Consider the following 19,480-nt stretch of genomic DNA (forward strand, 5'->3'; position numbering starts at 1 on the left):
TAGCTCAGCCAGTGCTGCCCGAAGCACAATCTGCCCACAAACTCCCTTGACAGTAAACTCTAAAGACCCAACTTTATTTTTATCAGACACAAAAAAAAAAAAAACTTAACAGACATCACAAAATAGTGCTAAGATTATAAATATGGAGCCATTTTTGAAAGGGTAACAAACGTACCTCAAAGAGTTAAAATAGGCATTTTTTATGTAGACTACCAGACCAATCTACAAGGTGGGCCATTTATATGGATATACCTGGGTGGGCCATGTATATGGATACAGCTAAATAAAATGGGAATGGTTGGTGATATCAACTTCCTGTTTGAGGCACATTAGTATATGGGAGGGGGAAACTTTTCAAGATGGGTGGTGACCATGGTGGCCATTTTGAAGTCGGCCATTTTGGATTCAACTTTATAAATGGCCCACCCAGGTGTATCCATATAAAGGCCCACCCTGTACATTCAAAAACTGGAAATGAAGAGCTGTCATATGGATACATAGCCCTAAAGCACAGGTAGATAAAACATATGGGTGCACGCCGTTCTAATGAAATGCTTCCAAATTCTCCCAAGTAAATCACTAGCCTGGTGAACAACGTTCTGTAGCACCAGTCTAGATAATGGATGAAAAATGTATATGGAAGTATATGGTAGACGAATGTGTTAAAAACACCTACAGATGCTTGGTACTGCTTGGAATATAAAAATCATATCCCGACACAAAGGAAAGGACTGTGGCTATTACCCAATGACTCAGAGGATGATGTATTTCTATGGCACAAAGGTTATTTCCCTCCCCTGGAATTAGAAGTTTCTAAGCTTTTCTGCACTTATCAAGTCTTTTCGTGCTCTATTCAGCAATTTATGTTGCACCTTTAAGAACTGAGCATAGAAAGGCAGAACTGTTCCTGACCCCAAATCACTCCAATGTATAGATAATTTCCACCATCGTGGGGTATGTACAATGTTTATGTGGATATTTCTTGCAGATTCTGTATTGGACATTGATTCGGCTGCTATTGATTCAGTGTTTACATTTGGAACATTTTTTCAAGCAGAAATGATTCACACATGATTTGTAAGGGAATGTTCACAGGTTTTTTTTACATGGATTTTGAAGAGGATCAAAAGCTTCAAATACTCTAAATAATTTCTCTATTGATTTCAATTGGAAATCCACATTGCTGCTCACACATCAAGTTCTGTTGCTATGTTTTCCCCAACTATTACTATTATGCTTTGCATGTATAGCACATATTCTGCAGCACTCTACAGACCTCATCATCACTGTCCCCACTGGTGATCACAATCTAGATTACTTATCAGTATGTCTTCTGGAGTGTGGGAGGAAACCCACACAAATATGGGGTGAACATACAAACTCCTTGCAGATGTTGTCCTTGGTTGGATATGAACCCAGGACCACAGCGCTGCATTAAACGTCTTGTCCCTAGGGGCCTTTGATACAGGAACGCACACCAAGCCAACATCTTCCCTGCACATGATGGCTGATTTAATCAGCCATCATGTGCCTTTAACAGCCACGGTGGAGTGGTGATCTGCCGACGGCTGTTAACCTGTTAAATCTCGCTGTTAATCACCTCACCTGTCGGCGAGCCAGTCACACGATCACGGGGAACCAATGGGTTGTCATGACAGCCGGTGGTCAGCTGATGACCCCCCGGTACCTGTCACTACAATCATCCTGTGAATGCCAGCCTGTGGCCGACGTTCATAGGAGATTGTGATTTCTTTTATACCTAGCAGTGCTGATGCACAGAAGTGATCGGATGATCGCAGCTTCAAGTCCCCTAAATGGACTAATGAAAAAAAAATGTTTTTTTAAAAAAAAAACAACAACAAAAGTTAAAATCACCACTCTGTTCCATTAAAAACAAAATAATAAAACAAGTACACATTTAGTATGGATGCATTCGTAAAAGTCCATTCTGTCAAAATAAATTAATTAATTAGACAGGAAAACAGTGTAACGAGAATAAATCAAAATGCCAGAATCACATTTTTTGGCCACCGCAACACTGCAATAAAGTGCAATAAGAGGCGATCAAAACTTCATATCTACCCCAAAATGGTATAAATAAAAACATCAGGTCAGGGTACAAAAAATAAGCCCTCACATTGCCCCAGATCCTGAAAAACGAAAACGTTACGGAGAAAATGGTGCTCTAAGCACAAAAACATTTACTTACAAATTTTTGAATTTTTTACCAGTTAGAAAAAACAACTATAAATGTTTGGTATCTGCGTACTGGTACTGACCTGGGGAATCATACTGCCAGGTAAGTTTTAGCATATAGTGAACACTGTAAATAAAAATTCCAAAAAAAATGCCCTCATGCGGCGATGGAAAAATAAAAATCGAAAGGTCATGAAGGAGTAATATGAAAATTTTGCTATAAAACACAAACAAAAAAAAAAACAATGCATGAATTACTGACATGGATTTCTCTTGAAAGCAAAGTCAGACTTGTCCTCCTTAGGCTGGGTTCACATTACGTTTAGGCAGTCCTTTAGAACAGGATTCCCCAACTCCAGTCCTCAAGGCCCACCAATAGATCCTGTTTTCAGGATTTCCTTAGTATTGCTCAGGTGATAATTGCAACACCTGTGCAATACAAAGGAAATCCTGAAAACATGATCTGTTGGTGGGCCTTGAGGACTGGATTTGGGGAACCCTGCTTTAGATGGACTGCGTTACACTGCGGTGTAACGCAGTCCGTTAACGCTGCCATAGAGCCCCATTGTCGGGCGCATCGCAACACATGCCGTAAAGCGGCATGCGTTCGTGACGTGCCGTCATTCAGTGACGGAGCCTCGGACGCGGGCTGCAGCCTCTGAGGCTGCGTCACCACTAGCACAGATGAATCATCTGCGCTAGCGGGTATAGCATAATGCGATCACGTTATGCTATACCGTTTAACCAGCCCGTCAACGCTATGCATTGAATGGGCTGGTTAAACGCAATGTGAACCTGGCCTTAGTGATAAGCGAGTATACTCGTTGCTCGGGTTTTCCAAAGCATGCCTGGGTGTCCTCTGAGTATTCTGGCACCCAGTATCATGCAGCTGAGGCGACGAAAACTAAATCTCCAAGCACGCCAAATACTCAGAGGACACCCGAGCAACGAGTATACTCGCTCATCACTAGTTCTCCTCAAAACAAACCCTTAGGGAGTACAGAAAGCACAAAATGGTTTTGCTACGTTCCTTTGGTGCACCAACAGTCTATATCCCCTTCGTGACCGGGCCAATTTTTTAAATTCTGACCAATGTCACTTTATGTGGTCATAACTCTGGAATGCTTCAACAAATCCCAGTGATTTTGATACTGTTTTTTTGTGGCACATTATAATTTATGGTAATAGTAAATTTAGATTGATATGTTTTGTATTTATTTATAAAAATATCAGAAACTTGACAAAAACGTAAAAAAATTGCAGTTTTCAAACTTTGAATGATTATCCCTTTAATCCAGATAGTCATACCACAGAAAAACATGAATAAATAACATTTCCCACATGTCTGCTTTACATCAGCACCATTTTTAAAACGCTAATTTATTTTGTTAGCCTTTTAGGAGGTTTAAAAATGTAGCAGCAATTTTTCATTTTTTCAGGGAAATTCACAAAATTTATTTTTTTGAGGGACCTATCCAGGTTTGAAGTGACTTTAGGGGTCCTATATATTGGAAAACCCCAAACGTGATACCATTTTATAAACAGCACCCCCTGACATATTGAAAACTGCTGTCAGGTAGTTTATTAACCCTTCAGGTGATTTTCAGGAATTAATGCAAAGTGGTATAGCCGGAATGAAAAAGTGTTTGTTTACCACCTAAATGTCGCTAACTTCTCAACTGACCGCTATATCCGGGAGACTCTAAGGCCACTATTTGGCCATGAACTGCTATGGCAAACATCAGGGTCACAGAATCATGATCTCAGTGTATCAATTAGATTAAAATGCAAGCCCCCACAATCTTTTAACCATTTATTTGATGTAGTCACTTTTGACAGCAGCAACTAAGGGGTTAAACAGATATGGACGGTGCCAACACAGATCATTTGTGATACAGCAAGTTGTCAGATATAGTGGACAGCAAACAGCTGCTGAATTGTCACCTTTATGGGTATGATATTCTCTTATTTCTCAGGTCAGTATATATACATATTGGCGGTCTTGAAGGGGTTTTAAAGAAAAATTACATATTAATATTCATAAGATCAACTATAAAATAAAATGTTCCTTGTGACATTGCTGTTGCTCCTTTCCCTTTTTTGACTTTTGCTTTAACCAACAAGAAAGTAGTAGGAATGGTACGATTTTACTCCTCTAATGAAGGAGCTATGCATCTGGATCACATCTGCAGATTTTGCTGGTGGAAAACCGGAAGGAACACTGACACACACATCCCCTGTCTACTACTATAAGGCAGTCGCTTGGGCCAGGTCTTGCTGGCCAAGAGCCGCCTGCAATAACCCTCCTGCAGAATTGTAAAATAAACAGTGAAAAGTTGTTAAAACCAATTTTGCGTTAAAGTACAAAATAAAAGTTAATGCACAGAATATTGAGTAGAAAGGGTACTTTACTCGTCATCCACAGAAGCAGGATGCCATCTGTAAATAATGTTGTCAACTTTTACATAAGTCTCCAGCTGTTCTCAGAACAGGACCCCGCGGAGCACACATTTTAGAGATACATTTATCATTTCTCCTAAATTCTGCGAGTCTAAAACAAGCATGTGACCATCAAAGTAAGACGATATAAGCTGGTAAGAAGCAGAATCCAACGGCTTATAGACTCCAAAGAAAAGACGCTGTGAAATCCCAAATATAGCCGGTGACGGGAGGGCGGCGCATCTTACCTTTGGTTGCAATACGCACACACTGAGTCTTTGTTTCCTAATGGGAAAAACAAACCAAAAAGCATCAATGAGTCTGTGTTCTATTTCCTTAAGAAGAGAAAAAATTGTTTTGGCATTTAATAATGTTTTCTTACATCAGACATTTAATGCAGATATGCAATAAATGTATCATTAGAGGTGCAGTCACGGAAAAAGGGGCTTTTGATACTCTTCATTTTAATGAATACATATATAAACAATACACAAATGATCCACTAGCTTAACTGCATAAGGCACCAAATACCCAACAGATAGCAGTTGGCTATACAATCGTTTGGCCGGCAGCTACCTATCCTGACTTCTTCTTGGGCCACGTTCACATGTTCAGTATTTGGTCAGTATTTGTAAGCCAAGACCAGGAGTGGGTGATAAATACAGAAGGGGTGACGTGATTCTATCCTACTTTACCTCTGATTGTTCCCACTCCTGGTTTTGATTTACAAATACTGATGTAAAATACTGACCAAATACTGAACGTGTGTCCACGGCAGTACACAAGATAAAACACATCTCGCTCTCCCTAATCCTCATGTGTTTCCATTGAGACAGACTGCTTTGGAGGTGGCTTATCTGAGTGACAACAAAAGAATCAGAAGTCCATAATCAGACATGCCAGAACCTTATCTTCTATGAGAGTTGGGAGGCCCCACATAAAATCACTGTTGTTGAAGGGAATATCCGGGACTAATTAAAAAAAAAAAAAACATCCCTAATAACAGGCAGGTACCAACCGGCCTTTCGTGCCTGGCGCTGTTCTCCGCCGGCACAGAGTGGTTACTGACTTTGCTGAGGTCATGTTCACAGAGCGGCAGTTTCTTTTTCTGTTGACAGGTGTCATGCTGATTGACAGCAGGCTCCAAACTGCCTAACTGGAGGAAGCCAGTGTCAATCAGCTCGACACCCACAGTCCCGCCCTGTCAACAGGAAGAGAAATCACTTCTCTGTTGACAGGGTGCAGCTTAATCTCCAGCAGGAGCAGTCAATGACCAGCGTCAGGTTCATCAGACAGGTAGTTGCCTTTGTTAGCAATTACATGCCGGTTAGTGCTTAAGCACTTTTTTCTTTTTTTTTTTTTAAAGTCCCGAATATCCCCTTTAACCTAATATGTATGGAAGCCTCAAGTGCATGCCAGGTGAACACAGCCACAGGAGGCAGGCAATGGGCAACTTTTAAATTAGGTAAAGAGTTAGGGCTCATGCAGACATATGTGCAAATTGGTCGGAGCTCAGACTGCTAATGGATGGACTGGAAGAGGGTCCCTCGATTGAAGCACAACAGCTTTGTGTATTTCTTTGAGGCTGTCACACTTGGGTAAGCTGCAGTCAGTCCATGCATTGCTGTCCGAGATTGCACCATTTTGCCTGGAAGTCTGCATTAGCCTATATTCTCCATTCTGGGTAGGTTCTTGCCTGCAGTAAGAGTCCAGATAATGAAAAAGTAAAAATGGATTCATGGCAGTATCAGTTAGGGCTTCATTCCTTGGAATGCATGTTAAAAATAAACACTAGTTAGTTCTAGCATCTTGGTTATGCCATTATCCACAACATAATATACCTAAAATGCTTCAGCTATTCCACTGATTGGAACAAGGCCACTGGGCAGCATTTCAAAGCTAGTCCGAATATGGCGTTTCTGGTCTGCAGTGGATGGCTAAGCTTCAACCTCATTTTAAAAACACATCCACACGGTGTGTATTTGGTTAGTATTCAGGAACCTACACAGAATATGTACAGTGCAAACGTTTTAGGCAGGTTGGAAAAAAAAAAGCAACAAAGTAAAAATATTTTTAAAAAATATACGTGGTAATAGTTTATTTTCACAAATTAACAGAATGCAAAGTGAATGAACAAAAGCAAAAACTAAAGCAAATTAATATTTATTTGACCACCCTTTGCCTTCAGAACAACATCAATTTTTCTAGATGCACACGTACAAAGTTTTTGAAGGAACTCGGCAGGAAGATTGTTCCAAACATCTTTGAGAACTAACCACAGATCTTTTGTGGATGCAGGCTTTAGCAAACCCTTCTGTCTCTAACGTAATCCCAGAGAGACGATGTTGCGATCAGGGCAATGTGGGGGCTATATCATCACTTCCAGGACTTCTAGTTCTTGTTTATGTGGAAGAAGGTTCTTACTGACATTTGTTGTGTGTTTGGGGTCATTATTTGGCTGCAGGATAAATTTGGAGCCAATCTGATGCCATCCTGATGGTACTGCATGATAAGTATATATGCCAGTGTTTCTCAGCATTGAGATCACAATTAATCCTGACCAAATCCCCTACTCAATTTGCTGAAATACAGTCCCAAGCTAGCAAGGAACCTCCACCATGCTTCACTTTTACCTGCAGACACATTACTGTACCACTCTCCAGCTCTTTGGGAACAAACTGTCTTGTATTACAGCCACATATTTCAAATTTTGACTCATAAGTCCAGACTACCTGCTGCCATTGTTCTGAAGCCCAGTTCCTATGTTATTTTGCATAATTGAGCTGCTTGCCTTGTTTCCACATAAAAAGGTATGGCTTTTTGCCTACAATTTGTCCATAAACACCACTTCTATCCAAACTTCTCGGAGCAGATAGGTGTAATTGGGTTCCACTGGTTGCTGCCAGTGCTGAATTAATGGCACTGCTGAACATCTTAAAATTTTGAAAAGAAGCAAGAATGATGTGTCTTTCAGTTTCTGCACTAAGTTCCTTTTGCTGACCACTGCGTTTACAGTACTCAATGTTGCCCATTGCTTGGTGTTTCTTCAAAGGAGCTTAAAGAGTACTTCTTGAATCCGCAGTCTGCTTTGAAAACTTTGCATTGGAGAGAACTTGCTTATGCAGTACGACTACCTAGTGTTTGTTGCTGTGCTCAACGTTACCATGGTACATGACCCTGTGGCATGAAACGTTCTTCCACATCACCACTTTGGTAGCAGTTTGGCTGTTCCTCCCCCAGATTTAAGCCTCCTACACAGATGTTTCTCTTTAATACCATGTCTTAACCTATATATGAAAACGATCACTATCACCTGCCTTGTATACTTGGTTACTCATTCATGTTACTTTAATCTAACAAACTCCCTAACTTTGTGCAAGTTAACCTAGAAAATGTAATGCTGTTTTAAAGGCAAAGGTTTGTCACATTAAATATTGATTTGATTAGACTTTTTTTTGTTAATTGACAAAATAAACTATCACTTATTTTTTAAAGCATTCATAATTTGAAGCATTTTTTAGTTTTGTACAGTACTGTATATTAGAATGAGAACATATTTTTTTTCAGTTCTAAACTATAAAGTTGTGATTTGACTTGAATTTATCAATTTTTGTCTAATAAGAACTATTTAAGGTACATAGAAGCGGTTGAATCATCATTGCCATCTGCAGATTGACCTCTATTACTAAAAGGCTCACAGAAGAGTGTAGCAAAGTAATCATTTCACAGATCACAATCTATAAAGACCCTAAACAGAAACAGGAGGGAAAAAAATATAAAACTTCAATTTCCATTTAGTTATAAACATCCAGGTACAGATCCCAGCTATCAATCTCACTGCACATCTGAGCAATTTCAAGTAATCCGCAGACACCTGGCATGATGACTTTATAACAAGGACGCTGCGATCTCCGAGAGGACCCTACTTATCCAGGGGAAGATTCTCAAATTGGATTTTAAAGCATCTTGCGTTATTGCACTTCGTGCTGTGCTTTTCTCTTATTCACTTTAAACAAGGCAGTCATTCACTGATAGCAGCTTTGGCTTCAGCCTCGCAGCTTTTCATTCATTTCGCCCGCTGCCTGCCCCTACCGTCCCCCTCTGAATACCCACAAGAGCCAGCAAGCGATAGTACATGAAAACAAGCGCATATTGTGGTAAACAAAACTACACAATAAAATGAATATGCGTTCTACCAATCTCCAAAAAGGAGTAACTGGATTTTACAGTACAAACTGTATTATTAAATTGATATTAGACTCGAAATACAAATGAGAAGTTTAGGAGTCCAGCTAGAAAATAACTTGTGTTTATTTTTATTTCTGGGAAGGAACATTTTCAAAAAGGAATAGTTTCATGGATTACCACAGTAAGTACACCAGCCTAATCAGGTTCAGGTACAAGAGTTCTATATTAGTAACGTATGCAGTTAGTATTGTGAAACCTGGTGATAGATCTGCCTTAAAGAGCACTGATGGCTATAAACCATAGATAGCCGTCAGCTCGTCTGACCGCCAGCTACTTCTCTGACCTCGTCATATCGCCAATGTTTTCAAAGTGGAGATCTGCTCCATGTACACATTTGGTGGCTTATCACCCTAGAAACAATTTTATTGTGTATTATGATTCTACAGGCCTGATCCTCCTAACCTATGACATCATTTGAGTATAGGAGCCTAAAATGCATATTAAGAAAACTTCTACCATGTGATATGTCAAGTTTCATTGGGGAGAGGCTGGGTGCCGAGACCTCAGTGATCACTGAAATAAATGGGCCGCTGCACTGTGCCTCTTTGTCTGTAACTGAGCCTTTACAGGCAAGCTGGCATGTAAACAGGGCACAGATCGTCCTATTTTGACTCAGATTTGGAAGCGATACTTGAATTAGTTTACTGAATTTGCTAACCACATTTTCTCATCATTAAGTAGTAAAAAAATTTACTTTGGAGAACACTCTCCTACTTATATTTGTTGGTATCCAATTCTGTAACCCTAAAACTTGAGCACAAACAAGAATTGAGACCAAGTAAACCGGTCTGAAACCATATGTTTTAAGGGGTTGTCTGGCTTGGGGTTGAAGTCTGCAGGCACTATACTTTCTGACTATGCACCCCACCCATCAGCCCAAGGGTGTTTATAATCATCTCTGGTTCCTACCAGCTTACTTAAATGTGCAGGTTTGTAACCCAGGAGAGGCATGTTTGCCCATTCACACTGTGGACTTATAGCACGAGAGGCATGTTTTAGATGATAGGACCTATCAGAGAAGTGTCACCTTGTCACGGTTGATGGGCTCACATGAATTGGCCAATTTATATGCCAAGAACCTTCACTTTTGTAAGTAATTTTTAACATTTTTTTTTACTTTTTATTACAGTTTACTCAGCAATTATGATAGATTTTGTGTTCGCATATATAATGGTCTCTACAGAGTGCTTCTGTGTTCCTCCTTTTTGCAAGTTATATATTCATTGCAGTAGGCATCTGTTCACACTATATGGAGGTGCTGGTCAGGTTTTTTATTCTATGCAGTCACTATGCGACTGCAGACTGGCGAGTCCTCACAGCGTGCCCAGTGCGTGCTGTCAGAAATCTCCGATGTGAGGAGTGGGTGTACATATGTACACAAATATGCGATTTACATGCTTCTGGCCACACTCCAACAAGACAAGTACAGCCTCATTCAATTCACTTGTATTGAATGAGGCTCAGCCCATCTAGTTGCCACGTGATCAAATGTATGCAAACCGTATACTTGCGGCCATGCACTTGCTCACGCGCGGTGCCAGAGAATCCTGACAGTGTGAGCGTTGTTAGGATTCACAAGTGATTGCAGACTTGAACCCCAAGCCTGGACAACCCCTTTAATTTATAGTGACATTAAGTCACCGACATTGTGGTATGTGTGCTTTATAATTCACTACTTCTGTAACTATTCTACACATATTCTTCTGTAAAACAATAAAATGAATACTGCAACTAAATCAGACCTGCAAAATTAGAATATTACAGAGCACATGTGCACGTTCAGCATAAAAACTCACCTTCTCAACACTGCTCACTGCCTGGAAGTAGATATTGTAGCCTTTGCGAGGAGCTAGAGGTGGGTTCCAAAATCCCTGGTAAGTTCTGTTGTCACCAACGGTAAATGGGGCAGCTTCAGGGAGGTTAGAAGGGGGCAGCTCTGCAGCATAGTAGTAGGGGGAGCCACCAGTGCCGGCATTGTTGTAGGCAACTGGAACCTGATAACATTCCATCCCGCCAGTTTCCCTTTTTGTCCGATGCGGGTGCAATTCTTCTACCACAATTTGGTATGCACTGAACGAAAAGAAAAACATTATTTCATCCATTCAAATAAAAGCAGTCATTTCCAAGTGGCTTTAAAAAGATTACTAAAATTCATAAAGAGATCAAGATAACCCTTATGGCTCAACCTGAAATTCTGCAGTTGACTATGTCGGGAAATCCCAATATTGTGCAATGTGCACACTTGTCAAGATTTCAAATGATTTGCAGACTAGATAGAGAAAACAATGAAAGAAGCAGGAGAAGAAGCCAATTGGCACATGACCACAAGTATGCAAATCACATATAAGAGGTCATGTAAATCAACTCCAGCGGGAAAACAGAGCGGAAACGTGACATCTACAATCAAAAAATTACATTGTTTAACTCAAGTTCAGTTACATGTATACTTTATTTTTTTCATCAATATCAAATTGCATTCAACATAAATATGAGAAAGCGTGCAATCTGTACATAGGCCACTGAGGCCATTCTACATTCCAACTTCCTCTTCTTACGAAAGCCACATGAACATTAGTAGCAAAATTTGAAGGAAGGGGGAGCTACTACATCACCTGTTGGTAGATCCTGTGTTGTCAGGTGTGTACAGAGGTGCTAGCTGTCTTTGTAATCCTATCTATTGCTATAATCAGACTTTTGTAAACTCTTCCACAAAGGACAGGAAGTCGAGGCTTCTGCGGGTACAAGCGTTGGACCTGCAGAAGCGCTGGAATAGGCGCAAAACGACTGTTGTCCTCCTTCACTTTCCCGATCCCCCTGCTTTCTAAGGACTGTCCCACCACATGAATCATAGAATCATAGAATCGTAGAGTTGGAAGGGACCTCCTGGGCCATCTGGTCCAACCCCCTGCTCAAAGCAGGATTCGCTAAATCATCCCAGTTAGATGTCTGTCCAGCCTCTGTTTGAAGACTTCCATTGAAGGAGAACTCACCACTTCTCGTGGCAGCCTGTTCCACTCATTGATCACTCTAACTGTCAAAAAGTTTTTTTTATATCTAATCTGTGTCTCCTCCCATTCAGCTTCATCCCATTGCTTCTAGTCTTTCCTTGTGCAAATGAGAATAAAGTTGATCCTTCTACAATGTGACAGCCCTTTAGATATTTGTAGACAGCTATTAAGTCTCCTCTCAGTCTTCTCTTTTGCAAACTAAACATTCCCAAATCCTGCAACCTTTCCTCATAAGACAGGGTTTGCAGACCGGTCACCATTCTGGTCGCTCTTTTCTGAACTTGCTCCAGTTTGTTGATGTCTTTTTTAAAATGTGGTGCCCAAAATTGAAATAAAGGATATCCTATTTCTTAAGGAGTGGTGGGAGCTGTTTTTTCTGCATTTTTTTCATTATATTACATCCCATTTTACATGCGCCACCATTCCTATACTTAAGTCATATGCCTTATATTAACCAGTGATTTACGCAATAGTTAACTGGCTGGTGCCATTTTTTATTGTATTTTTTTATACCATTCGTGATATGAAAAAATATGTGGAAGAAAGTCCATAGAAAAAGTCCATGGAACCTTCAGGATGTGAAGAGAGTTTGTGGAAGATTGGACCAAAATCCCACCTGAGCAATGCATGCAACTAGTTTCTCCAAGGCTTTTGTATGACGCATTAAATAAATTTCAGTTCAATACTTTTTACCTGTGTCATTTCTCATCATTACACATATTATGGACACCTATGGCTTTATTTCTTTGCCTGTTTGGATTGGATGGGTTGTGCGGATTTTTTTAACATTTTATTTTAATCAATTTTTTTTGTGTTAAACGTAGATTTTAAAAAAAATCTACATTAAAAAAAAAAAATTATTTCAATATTATTTCATTTTCTGATGATACGACCCCTTTAAAAGACCATATGACTGTGAAGGACAAAAAAAAAAAGCTAAAGTGCTACATTAGAATTTTACAACAGCTCCTGCCTTTAAAATCAGTGCTTTTTAGTTTTTGTGATGTAAGATCTTGAACCTTGGAAATGTAACTTCTCTAGTTGCGGTGGTGTCTTGTAAACTATAAGATCATATTGTATATGTGAGAATTAGGATACTCTAAACAACAGGGGAAATTCAGATAAACATCTACTTACATGGATTTAGAGATGTCAAAACACTGCATTGGTGTAGCCCAGATGTTCAGGATCTGCACCAATATGTGGGGGAAAAATAAGTCTATAGTGTGTGTATAAATTGTATAAATCCCTTTGGCTCTGCTCAGAGATTTCCTTCACTGGCCATTTGACAAAACTATCTAGAATCCTATTCTCGGGATCAGTAATGTTCCCGTGGATCAAACCTCCAGCGATCAGCAAGCTATCCTTTATCTTATGTTCCAACCTCGGTACTGCCCTTTAACCTTTTAAATTATGTGCATTTTGTTCCACTATTTAAGTATATAATAGTGTATTAGTTGGTTTGTCAGAAAAATATATTTATAAATCTGCCAACTTCAGTACTATGCCGCTAGGTCACTGACCGTAGAATGGCGGTAACCTATATTTTGGTAGGAGTGTGGAAAATAAAAAATAATATCTTGCAATGGATACATTCAAGTTTCCAAACCATTTTAGTCATGTCAAGCGTAAATTTAATTTCTACTTTAAGAAAAAAAATACAGAAAAATACAGAAAACCATAATCTACCTGAAAAAGTGACTTTTGGAGCACATCAGGACTCTCCAGACTTTTATGCACTGCAAGCTGCCAGCCAATGAAGAAGGTAATGCCCATTGATCATTTTTCTGTCAGCACTATAGGTGCTGGAACTTATTTTCCCTCACTTCGCAGTATGCAATGCTTCCGTAACTTTCTAATGCCCCAAAATGAAATCATATCTTTCTATTACGTTTGCATGCAGTTTGCCTCTCTGTTCCTGCTCTCCCGACGGTCAAACATTGGTTCCCAATTCCTATCTGTTACAGCATCTCTGCTTCTAGAGAACATTTACATGTGACAACAGACAATAGACCATAAAAGTCCGTTTACTCGGGACGGTCTTAAAACCGCCATGGTAATCACTCAGTGTAAATGTTAGGCTGGTTTCACATTAGCGTTTTTTAGCGCAGCGCATCGTGCACGTCCATGCGACCATATGTTTAACATGGCGGGCGCATGGTCTAGCGTTTGCACGCGCACGTATGCGTTTTCGTGCGCATTCTTTTTTGTAGTGTGCACCTGGGAGCGCCTGACGCAACCTGTTGCATTTTTGGGTCCGCCCAACGGCGAAAAAAAAAACAAAAAAACACATGCGCACGCTAGCGCTCGGAATGCGAAAAAAATAACACATTGCAGTCTATGGGAACGCAGGCGTGCGCACGGCAGTGTTCGAAATCGCATGCGTTTTAAGAGTTAACATGGCTACAAACTGGTTAAAGCGCATGCGCCTAAAAAAAACGCAAACACAGGATGCGTTTTTTGCATGCGTTTCTATTGCGCTCTAAAAAACGCTAATGTGAAACTATCCTTAAACAGAAGGGTGACACCTGGCAGCAACGCTTCACTGATTGTTTTTAGTTTCAAGATAATTTTTTTTAGTAAAATGGATTGCAGATTACTTAGCACATTTTCTATCAAACAAGAGCAAAGCTGTCCACAGAAATGCCATAAACCTTTAATACGCCACTGAAACCCTCCCTCTTTTCGTCTGCAAATTTAGGAAAATAGAACATTAACAAAACCAAACTAACTATCCAATAAGTAGTTATGAACCATTATCATACATTACGTATCTGGCTCAAGTTTTGGGCAACTACAAGCATGCTCAAAAGTATGCGGCCGAGTGCCATGCTGTTCGTCTAAACCTGCCTGACATTAAATATTTGGCACTTGTTCCAACTCTTGTATTTTCTAGAATATTTGGTTAGTTAACATGCTGTAGGATCAGGATCAGATTCAGCCAGCAATACCAAGGAGGGTCAATCATTGTACACCTTATTCTCATGCCCGTCACACATCTGTGCAGAGGCCTAAATGTTGATTGCTAAAATATTTGCATCATGTTTATTGCCACAGATTCCGACCTGCCTCACCTCTATTGAGTTACAGTGGGGCATATTGTGGATTCTCTTAACAATTCTACTGAATTTCACATGAAAAAGAATAAGGTTTATCATCCAACTAACTTTCTGGCTAGTCAGACATATTACCCAATTCTGACATTCAGAAGAGCTCATTTATAATCTATTCTCAAATCCAGGAGTCCTACTGACCAACATCACACAAGGACACCCAAAATAGGAGCAAAATGGCACAAAGTCCTTTACCATGTGACTTTACACAAATAATTCAAATAAATTGTGTATTAAAACTGCACTCAGCCAACAGCTTTGCATAAGCGCGATTCTACGTCATACATTCCTGAACACATTTCATAGAACAAAACATAATTTAGAGATTGATTAGTATTCAAGGAGTCTCGCAATCACAGCGCTACCCGACATTTATGGAAGGCTCGGAGCAGATTAAGCTCTTAGCTCAAGACGTCTTATTTTTTATATATATATTTTTTTTTAAACACAATTTTCATTAGCATTTCCCTTTGAAATGATATTATGGAGAAACTCGAACCCAGGGCTGACCATAATGACTAGCTTTGGGCTCTGCTTAAGGCTCCAATTTGCAGTTGTCATATCATTAGAGACAGAAAGAGCTGACAGGCATCCCCACCTCCTGACCTTGCTGCAGCTTCCTCGCTATCTTGGCTTAGAGCTATACAGAGCCAGACTCTAACTGACATGTTGTAATTCAAGCACAGATGGACAGAAATCTGTCCACTGGACTAAAATAGACTGCCTTGCATCTTTACAGTTGCCGAAGACAAGATTCTTGCAAATGTTTCAAGCAGATGGTAGATAACCTGCATAGTCTCTTGCTTTACAAGCCACCACACAACAAACTTTCACATTGTGTTTAGTTCTTCACGAAAGGTCAAAAGAATTGTTGTTAAAATGTAAAAGAATAAACAAAACAATGTAAACCACAAACACACTTGTGATGTCACTTGCAGGAGTGGTGCTGGTCTCTGCACACCGGGTATTCTTACAACGCGCAGTGACAGTGCGCTCTCCAGCCAACGCGTTACTACTGAGCAGAGCTGATGAGAGAGCGCACTGTCATGGTGCATATTGCGCAGTGACAAGAATCTCCATCTGTAGGAACTGACAATCGACGCATGCTCAGTAGAGCAGGGACTATTCCAGCCCCTGAAATGGGAGTCACGGATGACCCTTCATTTCAGGGAGGGACAGTGATCATAGGATCTGCTGCTGCTGACATTGTACTGGGATTTTCAAACAAAGTATCAAACACGGAAACAGTAAAAAGAAAAGCAGTTAGACAGTGCAGTGAGGGAATGCTAAAGACTTTTTAATCCAACTATATAGAGAATAGATTCGATCATGGCGTTAAATAGATAGGCATTTAGGATGAAAATTAGTGTTTTGCACTATTCCTTTACAGGCTTCTGTAACAACTAACAAATGTAGAATGTTCAATTTCGCTGAGCTGTGCACAACAGTAGTTTGCACGCAACGCCTAGGAGAAGAGAGTGAGATCGGGCAAGCATGACCTCATCCTCACATGGCAGCCAAGCAAACAAATGGCTGCACTATTCTGTCTGTTCACGGAGCTCCCTTTTAGTTTACAGTACACCAACCTACGCTTTCACTTATTCACTGAAAATAAGTCATTAGTTTCCGAGTGCTGCTTATTACCTCTGACAATACGCACTTTCTTAGACAAGCAGTGTTGGAAAAACAAAGCCTGATGAATATAATTAAAGACTGCATGACTGCCATTATAAAGTGTGTTTCCCCATTACTTCTATCAAGTCATTTCAGCAATTTTACTGGTGCTGTCTAAATAATGTAGTTGACTTGCACAGGATGACTTGGGTGCCTTTAGAAAAATGTGCTGATATCGCTAAAACTACCGTGACAGATGCACGAACCCCCAGCAATGAAAGCAATAGCACTGAATCAAACCTGACTAGTGAAGCTCACTTACACACACAACAAAGTGGCTCCTTCAGTCTCCATAAGAAGCACATGCCTAAGCCCGCTCCTCACAGCTCCAAGCCGGAGGCATCAAAATTTAATAATCAATGCAGCTCGGCTTTCTCAAACCACAGAGGAGGAGAAGTCCCATAATTGACAAAGACAGAACAGACTTGTAAAGTTCCAGGAAACCTTGTCACGTCTACAATTACCGATTTCACTAATGAGCCTTCAATTTAGCTACCAACTCTTAGCAAAGCGAGAGGAAGAACCCTTCATCCAGAGAAAATCTGCCCACCGTATCTGTCACATACACGATAGAGCAAAGGAGTAAGGGAAATGGTGAAAGATGAACACTGAGAAGAACTGGACTGCACTTGGAGGAAGCAGAATACGAGCAGTCTCATACAAATGCTTTCTGCAAAGCTAGCAGTTGAGGTACAAGGTAGACGAAAAACGTTCCGAGATCTAGCGGCTTTAAAAATAGGGTCAGGTTCACAGTTTAGTTTTGATATAGGGATTTTGAGTTCGAACTGACATTTAATGCAGCAAAAATGAACCTGCTACAAAGCGAGTGCTCCCACATACCTGATAGGAGCACCTTTAGCCTGTGCAGGTCTAAGCAGAACAGTGATGGTGGTGGCAGTTTCATTAAGCGATGCATCAACACCTTCATAATCCGGTAAAGTTGGAGCTGTAAAAACATGAAATACAACGGATTAAGGAAAGGGACAAACAGAAAAATCTTGTTCAGAAATTATATTTAGAGGGTATCTGAAACAGAAGACAATATGTACCTTCACATAAGCAGTCCGTTGCTCTGCAACTGGTGATCTATGTTTTATTCCGTAAGAAAATTTGGCTGCAGTGCTCTGGGCATGGTCGGAGCACTTCTTGACCTTATGCCTCATCAACGCTATTCCCTGACTAGAGCGATATCTGACTGACAGCTCACTGGCCATGAAGTAAAGTAGAAGAAAAAAAAACAAAAATAAAAACTGAAGAGAAGTGAGAAAATACTCCAAGAGCTCTGTGGAGGCTGGGCTTAACTCTGAGTCATTAGATCAATTTTTTGTTGTAGGAATCGAAAAATAGTAAGAGCAGACCCCACTGACTATAATAATAGGGTCTGTCAGGTTTATACTAGGATTGAGCGAATGTGCTTGGATAAGGTGTTATCCAACCATGCTCGTATGCTAACCTACTGTCTATGGGGTGCTCGAACAATATGTTTGAGTGCCCGCGGCTGCATGTCTCACGGCTGTTTGACGGCTGCAACACATGCAGGGATTAACTGCTCTAATCTTAGAGCTTCTGTCTCAGATACCAAAGGAATAGGGATGATGGAATAGGGATGATTGAATAGCTTGGGATAAGACCTTATTCAAATAGCTATAGCGCTTACTGAAAAGCTGCATGGTTAACCTTGATACCTGGAGCGCTCCCAGTAATTAGCTGTTCGGCGCCGCAGCTGCATGTTTCTCGGCGTGTGCCAGTCACAACACATGCATGGAGATCCCAACAAACAGGCTCTCCATGCATGTGTTGTGTTAGGCACGGATTTCTGCGTTTACTCCGCAGGGATCAAGACCCTCACATTCTGCAGTCTCCTGCTGTTTATCTACTGCAGAGGAGATTGCCTTGCAGCAAATCTCTCCTGAGGCTAAGTTCTTCTGTCCTCCTACTGAGCATGCTCATGGGACGATCTTCCATTGGAGATCGGGAGTCATGTGCTCAGGTCCCACTCCAGATCTCATTGGTCCATCTCAGAGATCTGGAAGCTTGCGGAAGGTCCTGGCTGCTATAAAAGGCGCGCATGGCTGTTCCGCCATGTGCTAGTATAGACTTACTTGCTGCTGTGTGTATGAGGACGGATGTATGATTCTGGTGAATAACTCATTATAAAACCCCTTCCCCTCTGATATTACGTATATGGTTAGGGACTGAGTTTAGAATCAGCGCCAGCGCTCCTCTGCTGCAACATCCACAGCTGCTAGCGTCCGACATTGCGCTTGTGCCTTGGCCTTGTCGTTTAGCGTCAGTGTCCACGCCGCGCTGCAGTAGCATCCCCCCTTTGCGTTCGCAGTTGCAACGCTGCGCACACGGTAGGTCTAGACGGACATAGTGCCACCGTCTTGGGCTACACCTGTGACCTGATACCGTGTGTGCGTTTTTAATGAGTACTGTGACCTCAACAGGCTCAGTCCTTTGTGTTTGTACTTGTTTTGCATCTCTGTGAATTAACTGAGATTGCTCTGCGCACCTGGGTGAAGTTTAACCCTGTGCGCATTTCTGCCATATTGCTCCTGCCACCACTTAGCAGCGGTTATATCACCTACTGCACGGTGGACCCCGAGCGGCGAACGCACTTTATTATTATTTTTATTTAGTGCGTTCCGCCATTCCTAACAGTTGTGACTGTCACATAGCCGCTACACATGCAGCGCCGAACAGCTGATTATCGGGAGCCATCCAGGTATCCGGGTTCCAGATGCAGCAATTCAGGAAGCGCTATAGCTATTCGGTTTAGAACTTATCCAAAGCTATTCA

The 19,480-nt window shown here is 40.9% G+C and overlaps 1 protein-coding gene across 13 annotated transcripts in view; it reads right to left on the reverse strand.

The window, feature by feature from the left end:
* The window catches only part of PTPRK (protein tyrosine phosphatase receptor type K), a 445,942-nt gene that overhangs the window by 127,038 nt on the left and 299,424 nt on the right, over positions 1–19,480 (reverse strand). For all 13 annotated transcript variants that reach the window (XM_073575792.1, XM_073575782.1, XM_073575786.1 and 10 more), the window contains exons 11-13: positions 17,519–17,624; positions 10,680–10,953; positions 4,884–4,920 (exon numbers count right to left, since the gene is read on the reverse strand). In XM_073575792.1, coding sequence (XP_073431893.1) covers positions 4,884–4,920; positions 10,680–10,953; positions 17,519–17,624 — 417 coding nt within the window. The remainder of the gene's footprint in view (positions 1–4,883; positions 4,921–10,679; positions 10,954–17,518; positions 17,625–19,480) is intronic.

The sequence above is a fragment of the Dendrobates tinctorius genome, unplaced genomic scaffold (assembly GCF_039654945.1).
Source record: "Dendrobates tinctorius isolate UK_male_01 unplaced genomic scaffold, ASM3965494v1 ptg000046l, whole genome shotgun sequence".
NCBI lineage: Eukaryota > Metazoa > Chordata > Amphibia > Anura > Dendrobatidae > Dendrobates > Dendrobates tinctorius.